At 46.6% G+C, this 14877-nt stretch overlaps 1 protein-coding gene across 1 annotated transcript in view; it reads left to right on the forward strand.

Annotated features, from left to right (window-relative positions):
• The first annotated feature begins 397 nt into the window (after positions 1–397).
• The window catches only part of LOC120842478 (protein-cysteine N-palmitoyltransferase HHAT-like), a 90201-nt gene continuing 75721 nt past the window's right edge, over positions 398–14877 (forward strand). The window contains exons 1-4 of the mRNA XM_040213609.2: positions 398–521; positions 2701–2768; positions 6531–6641; positions 10488–10685. Coding sequence (XP_040069543.1) covers positions 398–521; positions 2701–2768; positions 6531–6641; positions 10488–10685 — 501 coding nt within the window. The remainder of the gene's footprint in view (positions 522–2700; positions 2769–6530; positions 6642–10487; positions 10686–14877) is intronic.

Consider the following 14877-nt stretch of genomic DNA (forward strand, 5'->3'; position numbering starts at 1 on the left):
CTGCGGTCATGTGAGGGGAAGAGCAAAACTGAAGTGTATGTCACACATCCGAAATATCAAAGCCGAAATACGTTATGCTTTGTCCTAGAGAGTCTAGATTTGAGATAGGGAGCGACTCAAAACCACAGAAAGCATTTTTTTTTTCCATTTAATAGCGGGCAGCTTTTGTCCAGACAGGTCGCTTTCCGCGCATGCGCACGTTCCTCGTGTGGCGAGGAGGATACCGGATGAAAATGCTTAGCAGAGGCTTGCTCCCCCTCGGATCTTGTATTGCGAATGCGGCACATAAACCGTGTGACTCTGATAAAGCAGTTGGGAACACATTTAAATATATAGCACACTACTTCGTCCGCCGCCCTCGAGAAAGATCGTGGAGGGATTTTCACTGGAGCGATCGATGACTTTGTCGCCCACCAAGATATCTTTCAGCGTTCGATGGAGACCACTGCAAATGTTTCACTGGTTCATGTGGAGCGCTGGAGTCCTGTATGTCCTGTGGTGTTACTTTGCCAGCTCAGCGAGTAAGTCAGGACCGTTCTTTTAATAATTTGTCTATTTATATACCTGATTACGTGAAATCGAACACCCGTGTCTGTGTGGGTATTGTGATTTGGTTGATATATATATGAGTGATTTCATTTAATCTCAAACACAAATGTAGGCTCGAATTTTTAATTTTTGTAAAAAAAAAAACATGTTATCGGGCAATTTCTGTATTAAAAGAAGACGCAAACGGCAAGTTCGTCGGATTTTTTATGCTCAAGTTATGGACCGTTGAAGCAGCCAATGTGGAAACTGTCATTTTTTCAGCTTATCGGGGAGCCATATTTCGCTCCATCCCTTTCCCTACTTTTTACGCTACATCAATTAATGAAGAGAAAACTAGGGGCTCTAACCAAAACTTTATTAAACATTTACCACAAATATGACACAAATATGATGTCCGGAAGAAGGATGTGGAGGCGAGCGCCCTCGCGGAGCACGCAGAAGAGGCCGGCCACACTGTCGACTTCGAGGGAAGCACCGTGCTGGCCTTGGAGAAGAATTGGCGAAAGCGGCTCTTCGTTGAGTCCTGGTTTATCCAGCACACAAAGGGGAACGTGAATCGTTCTTCGGGCTCCCTGCCCAGCAGCTACGCTTCGGGACTGCGTGACGTGAGCAAAGCCCCCTACATCCGTATGTGCACTTAGACGACACGTGTTCTTTTCTTTTTGTCACTCGTCCGTGAACAAGGGACCGAACTGGTCCCGAAACGTCGGGTAAATGTTTAATAAAATTTTTGGTTAGAGTCCCTATTTTTCGCTTCATGTCTACTCCTAACCAGGCAGAGGGCTGCCGAACGTTTACCTTCAACATCAATTAATAAAGAAAATAGAATAAATAAAGGTGGGTTTTTTAAGAAAATCAATTTAAAACTTGCAAGTTTTTATAAATATATGTTTATCAGGCAAAAGTTCCGCGTTATATGTTTAGTGAAAAAGATTGAAATAAAATTTACTCAAAAGAAGGAACTTAAATGGAGCTTTACGGTGATGTAAACATCATAAAAATATATTGATTAGGTCACACAGCACAGCTTGCTGAACTTCGTCAAATATTGTTGCAGAGAGGCGTTTTGACAATTAAAAAAAACATGAAATATATTATGACCTAGACGCTTTATTAGTATATTTCGCGGTTGTCATCTTCTTTTATTAAACGAATTTACAGGTAGCTACCAAAAAATCTAGGAGGCGTTAATTATGAGTTTGTGTATATTGAGTCACTTCTTGCAACTGCGCCTGCGCGCTGATAGCCTTGACTGTGGAGTTCCCGCTATCGTAGCGGGTTGCGGAGGGCCTTGCGGGACGGCGAAAACGATCTACGAAAACGCCCTATTGTCCCATCTACTCCTACCGTCGCCTGCGTCAGGACCTAAAGGGGCAAACAAGAGAATGAAGAAAACCAAATGCTGCTTCGAAGGGCGTGCCTATCAGTGTCAGACACGAGCGTTCAGTTACGACATAGGTCTTGAGCGTCAGATAATGACGACGTAGAATTCTGCCGAATAGGTGCTCGTGACTCCTTCTGATCCTTTGAAGCGCATAATTATCATTCAAATTTTTGCTTCGAACGGCCGTTAATTGGTGGGGCGGTCACATCTTATAACTGGATGTTAAATCCAGCAAGTGGGAAGATCGCGCTTGGTTCTCGCACGCTCTTGTCGTTTCGGTTCTCTATTGATTCCGAACAATGACGCCATCAAAAATTTAAAAAAAAAAAAAATCAGAAAAAAACAACAAAAAAAAAAACATGTGCTCAAGATTTTGAATTCTGCTCACCTTTTATGCTTCAAATTTCTTCTTTATTACATTTTACTGTATTTCTAGAGGGCCACACACCAGTTCGAGCGAACGTGATGCAGATTATAAAATTGCCAGAAACGGTTTGCAGGACGCCTTTAAGGTTAAACAAAGTATATAAATTTTGTTACCTTTGAAAAACCTTTAGACCTATAAATGAGGACTTCCCCACCCGCCGCCTCGCGACATTGAGGAAGCAATATTCCTGAATAGAATAAAGCGAACATATGGCGCTCGTAAAAGGGTGCTCTGGAGTTTTGTGTAATGAATTTGATAGCAGAAGAAACCCACCGACACATAACGTTGGGTTCACTTTGACCTGAGTGCTCATGCTTCCTTCTGCTTGTGCCTGTCGTAGATGGTGACGCCCCTGAAATCTGGCCGAATGCGTTCGTAAAGGGTTCTTATGGGCTGCAAAGGGTACAGGTAAAGGCAGTTGCACACAACATCATTTGAACAGTCTGCCGCCAGTTAAGTACAAAACGAGCGTGTTGGTAACGGTAATTAGACATGAGGAAGATACAAGTACTTGCAACCCCCAGCAGAGGTCCTCTAAGCCCGTTCTTCCTTTCAACAGCTCACACTCAAAGAATGTAAAAAATGGGATCGTTCGAAATCTAATTGCCTCGGCAAAGGTTAAATCCTGTCAGCACCTTTCCGCCCCCAGCCAATCCAAGCAGATTAGTCGCCTCATAAAGGCAGGATACCCGAGAGACCTGATTGAAACAACAATCAAAAGACTTGTCGCGGGGCAGAAGTCCAAACCCCTCCCTCCTAAGTCACGTTCCGCATGCATCCCCTACATACACAACGCCTCACATCGCCTGAAATCTATTGCGCTCGGCTTCAACACCAAGGTTGTATTTTCCTGCAGGTTCAAATTAGCTTCTATTTGTAGAAAGGTCAACAACCCCGGTCCAGCGCCCCCGTGCCAGAAAAAGCACCAGACCAATTATGTAACCTGCTGCAAAGAGTGCGTGTATTCGATTCCCATGTCCTGCGGTGCTAAATACATCGGACAGACGGGCCGATGCCTAAACGATCGGGTGAGGGAACATGCAAACGAGATCAAGAAAGCCGCTTCCGACCCTTCGGAGATTCGTTACCACCCGATTGCCAAACACAGCTGAGTGCAGCGAACCCTGTTCGGCCGACCTTCCCTCGACCACCATGATTGGAGGTCAAGCCTCAAGATACGGACGAGAGATCATGGAGGCCTTCGCCATGCACCACGTCACAACAACTTTGGATCCCCGTCCATAGGCTTATCCAGAAGGGAGATGAACTTCCTGGGGCCAGAGCTGACGTCCCTCGTTTCCGCGGCTCCAAGCGATTAGATGTCTACCCCACGGGATCGTCCCTCATTTCCCTGACTCTACACCCTCTCCCATCGCTTTCCCACTTTCCAGTGTAGCGTCTTTCACCCTCCCCTCCTTCACCTATATATGCGAACTTCGGGTCAATAAATGTTGTTGCTAGTTGGAAGTCTTCGTATCTTCCTGCCACCAGTGTTATGAATTTGATGGTATTGTTTCAGTTCATCTGATTTCTACCTTTTTTTTTCTATGTTTCTCACCGCTGTTGTTTCGCGCAATTTGCTTACAAGTACTTGCAACCCCCGTACTCTAGTGCCCATGCGCCAAGAGACCCTTTTCAGAGTGGCGGCATTTTGCCCTTTCTCACTTCGCCGCATTCTTTGTCGAAACTTATCAAAACATCCCAACCGTTTCTTTCGCACGTAGGCCTATTCGCACGTAGGCCTACTCGCATGGCACATGGTATGTTCTAAGCCCTCGATATGGGGTCCGACGGCTCGTAGCGTACGCTGCAGTCTACTAAACTATTATGGAGTTACACTCTAAAAATAAAAATTTAGTAATACACCCTTGGCCACATATACTACACCCCAAAATTTTCATTTCGACGTACAGCGCCTTGACGTCGAACTGACGGTTCCAACTTTTGCGAGGGGCTTGGCAACGGTGCGATATAACCGCGAAAGTACGTAGCAAAGACAAGATAAATAAGACACTGAAGTTTCGCAGTAGAGCCAAAAAAAAACTGCACTTATTTTTTTTTTTTCTTGTCAGTAACAAGTAAATGAGTTTTTTTTTTTTTTTAATAAGTTGTGCAACTCAGTCATCAAGCCGTGAAAGTTGGTACCGTCGTTTCGTCGTCATGACGCTGTACGGAGAATAGCACAGCGATTTTGTTTTCCCTTTTGCAGTTTGAAAATTGAGAATGCCAAAGTCACTGAAGCCGATAAAAATTACCCAATGCCCCGAAGTAGTTTCCAAAAGTAATTTATTAACAGTTGAAGTATTTTGACTCAAGTCATTTTGCACGGAAAGTATCTTGAGTAGAACTTCAACTATTTTAGGAAGCACGAATGTAGCAACTTATCTTGAATACTTTTGTCGAGTATATTGTTCAACGCTAAAACATTCCCCTCGACAAAAGAACAAACAAAAGGAAAAACCGTTTTCAAGCAAACTGGGACCGAAGAGAAAACCTCCGCTTCCGTCCAGCAAACGTTGCCTGCAGAAGAAAGCGCGTCATACGTGAAAAGCCCTTTAGTGTCACGTGACCTTCCAGATGGCCGCAGCGTAGCGCGCGTGGACAGTGTAGTCCCGCGATGCGTTCTCGGAGCTTAATTGGATGAAACGCAGCGCCCTCCATCGAAAGGTGGAACGGAAAATAGCTCTATATATAAAGCATAGAGTTATTATAATATACGCTAGAGGTTCAACTGGCGCTAGTATCTATGCGACTTCCGGAAGGCAAATTGAAGCAGACAGCAACCAGTCTACTTTTGCGGTGCTCCTGTGCATTCCTATGGAAAAACGCGTGTGAAATTTGTTTCTTCGCCGGAAAATAACATGAATAACTTTTATTATTTCGCTTGTACCGGATAGTATGTACATTTATTAATATTGTAAAAATGCAATTGCTTTAATTACAGCATTTTTCTTTACCACTGAACGATGTTAAGCTTCGCTATATTTAAGGCCCAAACCTATGTTCCATGGCAGGTATGTAAAAACGAGCGACGATTCTAAGCAAACTAACGATCGAAAAGAATGTGGAGTGTGTTCAAGGTTCGCTAGCATTGCGGTGGCGCTTATATATTGCTAATATGCCCGTCCTGTCACTCTATGAAAATGACTCCTTTGTGCTTCTTTACGACGGTTAAAAACATTTGAATGTAAGAAATAAAGGACGTGGACCACGAAAGGTGTACCTTCTTATTATTTCCTATGACGGGCAGTTTTTATCGCGCACCTATTCTCTGACTTCTCCCTATTTGCAAAGGTTTGGAGCGTGCGGTTGATGATTGGAACCCAGAACATGCATCTTTGCACATATTCATGAGCAGAAAGAATAAAGCAGTACTTATTTATTGCAAATCGGACTATATTACGTGGCTTTCAATTTATTTTGATCGCCTGCATGCACAAGGAGTTACTTATCCAGTGTTACTGCATAGTTCTTGCCGTCTCTCTTTGTTTTACACATGTCCTTCGTTCGTTTGACACGTATATCCCCCATGGTGGAAAGCGCCGATGCCGTGTTCGCGCTAACAGTGTCCGACAGTGCTCATAAATACATGTACGAAGCGGTCTAAGCACCGTTTTTCATCCCACGAATTTCAAATAAAAACGCCGGAACTGATCAATTAATTTGTCTGCATGACTGAGAAACGTTCCAATGTGCTAGTACGTACGAAATATTGGTGATATTTGCTCTTATAATCGAGCGCAGCGAGAAAATGCACTCGTTTTTCCCCATAGAAATGCATTACCCGAAGTCAATTTCCGACTGGTTGCTGTCTACTTCAATTTGCAGCAGCACACTAGCGCCACTTGAACCTCTAGCGTACATTATAATAACTCTATGATATAAAGTAAATCTATATTTCAAAATATGCGGATAACTGAACCGTACTCATCGAATGAAATAAAGGTTACTAAGACGCTGAATGCAGACGATATAAAAAATGCAATTTTTGTCTTTTCGTTTCAAGTGGCAATGGTTGGGGTTCAAATACTGATCATGTATAGATATTGTGATACGAAATCAAATAAATTAGTTGGTATAATTTAAACACTTAATTGTTAGCATGACATATTAAAAAAAAAAAAGAAAGAAACACGCAACATTTACATATGTGAGGGATATTCTATTCAGGATGACACGGACTTTTCGTGGAAGCACGGTCGATCTTATCTACTCAGCGTCTGGCTGTGGTGCCTCCTGCAAGCTGCGCTCAGCCAGGCTCTGCTTCAGGGAAATCCGCGGGTGAGTCAGCGCAAGATACTCAATTCGGGAGGCTATGGTCTCACGTGCTTATTTGGAATATACGGGAGTTTTGTTTCTTATTAGCTCAAACAAATACAATCAAGTAGTTAGTGAAGTACCGCACAACCACTAGCGTCACATTCTCACTGAGTATGAGCCTTCTGCGATGCAGAGCTCATTTACACGGCCCGAAAAACACGGTTCTCACTTTTTGGGAACGCCCTGTATATGAAATTGCAGAGGCTACGGAAGACATTTATAGTCACAGGAATGAGTAAACACTTATGTAAGGTGAAACACCGCGACAGCTTAGGTGTGACGCCGGAGCTGCTAAGGTGTCATTTCGGAGCAGATGGACTGAATGAACAATAAAGGTGCGAGCGCGCCCCCTAGAGGGGCGCGCTCGCACCTATGGCGTTTCGTATTAAACCGAGTAACACACCGGACAAAAATACCATAGCCATTGGGATCCAATGAAGGTGTATTAAGTAGAGAGCATTGCGTGAACCTGCTAAACAGTTTTATTTCACACAAGCTGGGACTGCCTCGTGATAACTCAAGAACACTTCGAAAATCGCGCGTCCAAGATACAGGCAACCAGGAAAACGAAGAAACTGCATGTGTATGCATGAACCGTTCCCTGCCGTTGGTGTGGCTGCCTAAACGTCTTATGCGATCTCACTGGACTAGGGTGCCTAGATGTCTGTCTCTCTCAGGGTGAAGATGTCCAATTGTTGCCCCGAATGTGCCAGCGTGTCACGTTCTCGCGCACTCGGTGCGTGACTTGGACGGTAAAATGGCGTCTATGCATTAGCCAAAGCTACGCGCTCGAGCTAAGTGACACCGGATTGCGCGCACTTCAAAATGCATAAAAAAAAAACAAAAAAAAAACAAAACAAACGATTGGGCGGAAAAATGGCTGAGATGTCACCACTCAAGCAAAAGCGCGCATGTGTATGAAGGCACTCTACACTGGACACAAACTAACACCGCCTTCTGGTCCCTGAAGAAAACTTTCAAAATCAGGCACTTTAGTTTCAAGCGTTCTAGATCCACCTAATTTCACGCCCGTGGTTTCGCCGGCTTAGGACCCACATAGCTTCTTTTTTTTTTTTAATTTATTGCCCGAGATCCTTTCTGGCATAATTGGCGAAAATGCTTTATTTTTATTGTTTCGATTATCAGCAGTCTCATGTTTATCTTCCTACGTAGTGTCTCGTGACGTCATGACCTCACTTGACACACAATGTCACCTGACGTCATTAAGTCGCGTGGCGTCACTGTGCAACGTGACTTGAGATGACAATGTCACATCATGGTATCAGCAGACGCCAGGTAACAAGTGACGTGACGCACGGCGTAACGTCGGAGTCGCGCCGAGGGGCGTGACGTCACTGGGGAATTTTTCGACGGAGTGGCAAAAATGACCCGCGTCGATATGGACCGCGCTGTCAGCGGCGCGAAACCCGCGACGTGTCCCACTGACAGCTGCCGCAGCAATGATTTACTCATGATCATAAACCAGAGCGATTAATCAAAACGAGCAACATTCAACAAGGGGCTCAGCCGGACTCGAGGAGGGGAAGGAGAGCATAAGCCGCTGGATTGAGTATGATACTGCCGCCGTCAGTCGCTTGCGGCAGCATGTCACTGTTTGCGGCGAGTGATACTTAATCCACCATACTGATGCCTGATTCACATGATGCGATTCTGATTGCTATTTCGCAGCGGCGGTGTTGAGTCTCGCCGCCTCGTCCACACGTTTTTTGTCACACGAGCGACATCGGAATTGCAAAGTCGCGAGCAATACCGCACCATGCGAATCAGCCTTTAGTTCAGCTTACTTAGCACGTAAGCGGCGATCGGCGGCGAGTCATACATAGTCCAGCATGTTTAGCCCGCAGGCGACCGTCGGCGGCGCGTTATATTTAGTCATGCATACGTAGTCCACAGAGGACCGTCGGCGGCGAGCCAAAATCAGTTCATCACACTTAGTCCGCATGCGACCGCAAGTGGCAAGCGGTATTTGATCCAGCATATTTGGTCTGCAGGTGGCCGTCGGCGATGAGTACTGTAAGACGTGACGTCCGGTTTTATTCGGGCCTTGGGTCGAACCGAGCCAGCGCCACACCCGTGCACCCCACACGCACTTGTTCCCGGGATCACTTCTTCTTTGTGCTTACATATCATCTGTTCCCTCACCCCTGGGGGTGCGGTGCGGGGGGCTGATGATACTTTCTGCCATTCCGGGGCAGGCGGCGGCGAAGGTACTGGCTAGATATCTTCCACACGCAAATGTCGCCGATGTGCGGGGGGGGGGGGGGGGGGGGGCAGGCTACACGGTCCGGGGCCTCAGCCTCTCGGGACAGGAGCGGAAGAGGTGACAAGCAGTGCCGCCTCAACATCGGCGGATGTTTGAGGCCGAGTTGCGGCGGTCCGGTTTTGTCGCACTCGCTACTCCCTGTTGGTGTGAAGTTGCCCCAGGGTGTGGTGCCTCTCAGGGAGCAGGCGTATGCCACAGAGATGGCATACTTTGACCTGTTCCTCTTCGGTGTAAACCGCCGGGACCTCCCGTGCGCACCACTCACCGAGGGTGCGTCCCTTGAAGGGTGGCGGGACCTCATTTGGGTTCAACGTGGGTTTGAGACCGACGTTGGGCGCCAGTGTAGGACGTGACCTCCGCTTTATTCGTACCTTGGGTCGAACCGAGCTAGCGGCGAGGCCGTGCATCGCACGCACATGTGCCCCCGGGATGGGTTCTTCTTTGTCCCCACAGTACCCAGTCCACCATATACCTAGTCCGCAAGGCGCCGTCGGGGGCGAATCATACTTAATCGAGCATACTTAGTCCACAACCGACCGTCGGCGCGCGCAGTTGGTTACCGAATGACGTAGCTCCTTAGGTGAATTCATGTATTCACGGGCACACTTGTACATATTCCGTCACAAGTAACGAAATTACTTTTAATCCCTACCATTTATTAGTAATTCTATAAGACAATAACTATATATTTTACGAAGTAATTGCCAAGTTATCGCTTCGCTTCACCGAGACGAGAGACATGTTCGACTGTTCCACGCCACAAGCGCACGTGCAGTCCCCATCTCTATTTTCTCACACGTGTAGGCAACAGTGGAGATAGCTTTTGTATAGCAATCTTAACACACATGTTTGTTTTTCACCACAGGCAATAGAAGACGCAAACAAAAATTAAAGAAAAATACCAGCAGCGTGCAACTCCTTAACTCTCAGCCAGAACAAGCGGCCACGTTATCTGGAGCCCATTATATGCCTCCAATGTTAATCATAGCCACGCGTTGGGGTTGGCAAAGCATATGAGACGCGCCGAGTTCCAGACATCGGTTCGGCTGTTGTAGTCATTGCAGCGATTGGACACGGGCCTCTACCCGAACGCTTGTGGAGCTATTGATTATCACGAGCCCAGTTCGAGTGCTCACGCAATGCGAGGGTCCAATCTAGGAGCCGCATTTAGATAACGTCATTGCGGGATACTGCGATCCCCCAGCTCCGTCATCAAGCTTTGAGAAAAAAAGATTGAGAGAAAACAAAAGAAAACGCTCGCCTTTGTTTTTGCAATGACACCGCAACAAAAGAGTTTCTTGTTCTGTGGCGTTGTATACAAGGATATAATGGGGTCTCATCTAGTGCCAGCAAGCTTGTGTAAAGTGAAAAACATTCCAATCAAATATCGTTGCGCGGCACCTTTAGCGATCTTAACTGAAAATCCAAAGACTCATGGTCTCCGAGATTGCACCGCGTTGCACCTCGCCGCCAGGGGCGCTTCAATTTCGGAAGAATGTCCATTGGTGGGCCGTTCATTGCAGCTCCGGGCCCGCTTCTACCCGGTCTTCTCCGCCCTGTCAATGGCTTGGACGGTGGGCTGGGAAAGCGTGCTCGTCGTTTTCGTTGTTTACGCCGCCTTCTTTCTGCTGGCGGGCCTCAGGATCCGCGTCGTCTGCTACCTGGTCAGCCTCTTGGCGCTTCTCCATTACTGTTTCAAGGACAAGTGGGATCCAATGCTGGTGAGTCCCCGCGACCCATTCATGATGATAGCGCGTGCGTAACATAAAAAAAAACAAAAAAAAACGCGTGAACGGCATATATTCCGTTCACCCTTAAGCTGAGACCAATGCCGCAAGCGCGAGAGTTCCCGGTCTCTGTTTTGAAGGGTTCTTCCGCAGAACGAGCACTCACGTTAGAAATGCACAATCGAACGTGGGCTAGCTCGCGCTCGTATCTTTGGCTGCAGTCTCAGCTTAACTATGGTGCCTCGATCGCGTCTTCGACTGGTGTGTTTAGCGCCCTATCCCGCCCATACATCAAAAGTGGTCCCAAGGTGGCAACAAATGACGCGAGTGTCATGCTGTTGCCTGTCGCGATCCTGGCGGTTGGCCGTAGAAATGCTGGCGAAAAGCACGAGCGAACGCGAGTGTCGCTGTCGTCACGGCGTCGCTTTAGGCGTCCCAACTTCCGGCTGCTCTAGCTTTCGTGAACTGTCACAGTGAAAAGCGACCTGCAGCAGAACAGGCGTCTGCCACATTTACCACAACTGTTGGAACGCCGCCAGGGCGGCGACCGGCGACAGCATGACACTTTTATGACGTCATCAGGCGGAAATCGAGGGACCACTTTTTTGGCCGCGGTAAACACACCAGTCGGAGACGCGTTCCAGGCACCATAGCTTAACCGCTCATTCACACTGGAAGCGGATCCGCGTTCGCAAAGCGGTTGCGAGCGCGGTTGCATAAAGATCCAGTACAATTGCACGCGCACCCGATGACATCAAGTGCGCGTGCAATTGTACTTTCGCAACCGCTTTGCGAACGCGGATCTGCTTCCAGTGTGAATCAGCAGTAAGGCTGAAAAGTGATTTTTTTTTTTATCATTGGTAGCGCAAGCGGCACACAGGCGGAGGAACAGGGTTCTAACCAATCTCGGCCGGGTGTTTCCTTTTATGAATTTTTTTCTTCTGAAAACTTTCAGTAAATTCTCGGATGCCATCGTGTGTTTTGGCTGAGAACCTTCCTGAATGTATACCCTGCTGAAAAGCAAAGGCGGTAACGTGTTGCTTTGAGACCGTCGGAGGTGAAAAATGCGTGGTACTGTTCGCTTTAGGGTTGTAGGCACAAGTTCGCCTCATTAGAGGTATTTGTAGTTTCCCATTTATGTACTATTTTAATTTGTGCCAACATGGTCTCAAGGGATCCAGGAGCCACACATTATGGTGTGCTAGAGGCGCTGTCATAATGAGTAGGCAATTACACAACTTCATCCGTAAGCACGAGGCAGCGCTATTTGATGAATTGAGTTGCTAAACTCTTAAAGAGAAACGTACACTCCCTCTGAAACCAAAGGCTACCACCCGTAAAGCCCCTCAATGTGTTTGCGTGGGTCACAGCAAGGCATGCTGTGACCCACCATTGTAATAAAAGTGTTTACCGATAATGCCCGTAATCATCAGCTCAAACACACTTATCTGCTACGATATGAGCTTAAACTTGTTCCTCTTCTGCGAAAAGTGAATTTTGAATACTTCGAATGTTAGGTCTCAGAAATGGCCACCGCTAAAATTCGTTGCCGTGACGGGCACCATCTAGGAGAGGCAATGCGAACTCTTGCGCTCAATCGCCAGGTTATTTTTGTTTTAGAAAACTTAGTTTTGCTTACCCCCCCCCCCCCCTCCAAAAAAAAGAAAACTTATTAGTAAGTTATGTTTTTGGAGATCGACAAAAAATGGCCCGTCCTTGAATATAGTGACCAATTGCAGGCATAGCAAAATGCCAGAGTACGAGAAATAGTGTTTATAAAACAACTACTAACCGCACATTTGGACTAGCGCACGTAAGTAGAATGGCCAAAAGGAAAATCCTCCATTATGTGTTATCGTAAAGTCCGCTCGTTCCAGCGGGCGACAGGCTCCACCCATCGGCCAAACACTCCTAAGATATAGGGCTCTGACCGGATGCGGTGCCAAGCAGTGCCAAAAATGTATTCCTGCGGAGCACTTCTTTGTCCGTCTGCTATCACCGGTTAAACCAAACGCGCGAAGAGAAAAGCGCAGGATCACAACGCATTTGATGTGCATGATTGGTTCAGCCCCAATGGCGAGGGTACAAAGACGGCGAGTGCCGTTCCGGTGGTGCCGGTCGCACTGCCCTCCTAAGTGTCTCGTCTAGAGGTCTGCATGGGTAGGGGCCAGCCTGCAAGCCACGGGCCGGCCCGGCCCGCGGGCCGGGCTCGGGCTTTACGGTTATATTCATGAAGGACCCGGGCCGGGCACGGGGGTGCATTCAAGCCTACGACGGGGGCCGAAGTGGGCCAAGACGCTGTTACTTTTAGAGCGCAGCTCTTAGGCGCCCGTTTCCGGCTTCAGCGGCGTCGCCGTCGTCGTCGGCGTAGCCACACGTTGCATTATGAGACGTTTCCCATAATGAAGTCAAAAGTGACGTCACCCTTTTTACGTCACACGGCGCCTAAATGTAGCGGAAAAGTTCCTCGCTAAATTTAACAAAAAAAATTCCAGCTAAACTTAGCTGAAAAATTTCCCTGCTAGCGGAAAAAATTCCCCGCTGAATTTATCAGATAAGTTTCCCTGCTAACTTTCGCGGCAAAATTCTCACCACTAAATCTAGCAGAAAAATTTTTCCGCTAAATTTAGCGGATAAATTTCCCCGCTAACTTTAGCGGGGAATTTTTTCCGCTATATTTAGAGGGGAATTTGGCGAAAATTTCCCGCTAAAGGGGGCGCGAGCAGGATAGAAGGGGAGGGTACGGAGGGTCATACCCTCCCTCCGTACACTCCCCACCTCCTCCTGAAGAGCTGCACTCTGAATCGGCATTGCAGAAAATTGCAAACGTCTTTCATCTTTTCTTTTTTTAACAGTAATGTTTTTAGGAAGCTTCTTCGGGGGATTGCGGGAGGGACGACAACGGGGGAAATTAGCTGTTCGCACACCTAATTTTTGTTTTGGTCGGAGAAGCAGCCCATTTTAAAAACCGCTATCAGCTCTACGAAATGTTCGGAAACTCTCTTCTCATCGCATTTATCTTCTCAGCGAAGGCTTATTGGAAGAATGTGCGAGGGCGTTGGAGGCCTGCTGAAGAATAGCACTACTTTGCACAACGTGAGATCTACAGCGGGGGTATGAATACCTACGGCAGAAAACTTTGTAGAGGTCCTGAAACCGAAATCCCCTTCTGGTACAGTTGTTCTATCTTATGAAAACTCTGTCATCCGATTCCGTTCTACAAAGCAAGTTGAGTGGCAAGGTGTGCGCCCAGTTTATTGAATCCAGTCTACACACTTGGGGAAGAAGTGGTCGAATCACGTGGGAACGCAGACGTCCTCGTTGCGAAGTGCGCTATCCAGGAGTTCAGAAAAGTTGTTGTAATTTATTTTTGCATTATCACCACAAAATGCTTTGAAATGTCAAGGATTCTTCTCTTAAAATTAAAACAGCAAGAGCGAAAGGATACTCCAGCCATACCAAGAGCTTTAGCCAAAAACTTTGATCTCATTTTCAGTGTATTATCACTCACCTGAAATGATGTCTGCCGTTTCAATAATTGTTTTTCTTGTGACTTTGTGTATTATATTTTAAGCTGATGGTTATAGTATTTGGTTGATCTTTTCTCCGACTATAAATTATGTTGCTCAGAAAACATTAGGATTAGCAGGGCCATACGCCCGCAGCATAAGCGTCAACATGAAAGGAACCGCCGATCGTTGCGCCATATATCGACGCTATCGTGAATGAAGAGCAGAGTAAGCGCATGTGCAGGACGGCTGCCGCGCTGCTGCAAGGCGAATGCTGTCCGAAAGTTCCACGCGCGCTGAATTGTAGTTAGATTTTGATAAAGAATATTAATATTTCTTTGCATACGCTAGCGCATATAGTACCTTGGCACACTAGAGAGACAGATGGAATATACACAAAGAAGGTATGACCAAAATCGAAACAAGTATTTTTTTATATATATAAAACAAATTTAAGGCTGTTTTTGCGAGTATTCGAGCTGAGGGTTGCACATCTGCTGCATTATCATCATAAATGAAAAAGGCACTTTAATAAAAAGAACACCTGCTAAAAGACTAAAAAGTCACGAACAAGATCATATCTTATTTTCTTCAAAAGAATAAATATGCCCTCGACAGCAAATGGCAAAAAGAAAAAAAAAAATCGCGTTTTGGAGAGAGTTCGAGAATTCTTTTTT

Source organism: Ixodes scapularis, unplaced genomic scaffold, assembly GCF_016920785.2.
Source record: "Ixodes scapularis isolate PalLabHiFi unplaced genomic scaffold, ASM1692078v2 PGA_scaffold10__122_contigs__length_95168666, whole genome shotgun sequence".
Classification (NCBI taxonomy): Eukaryota; Metazoa; Arthropoda; class Arachnida; order Ixodida; family Ixodidae; genus Ixodes; species Ixodes scapularis.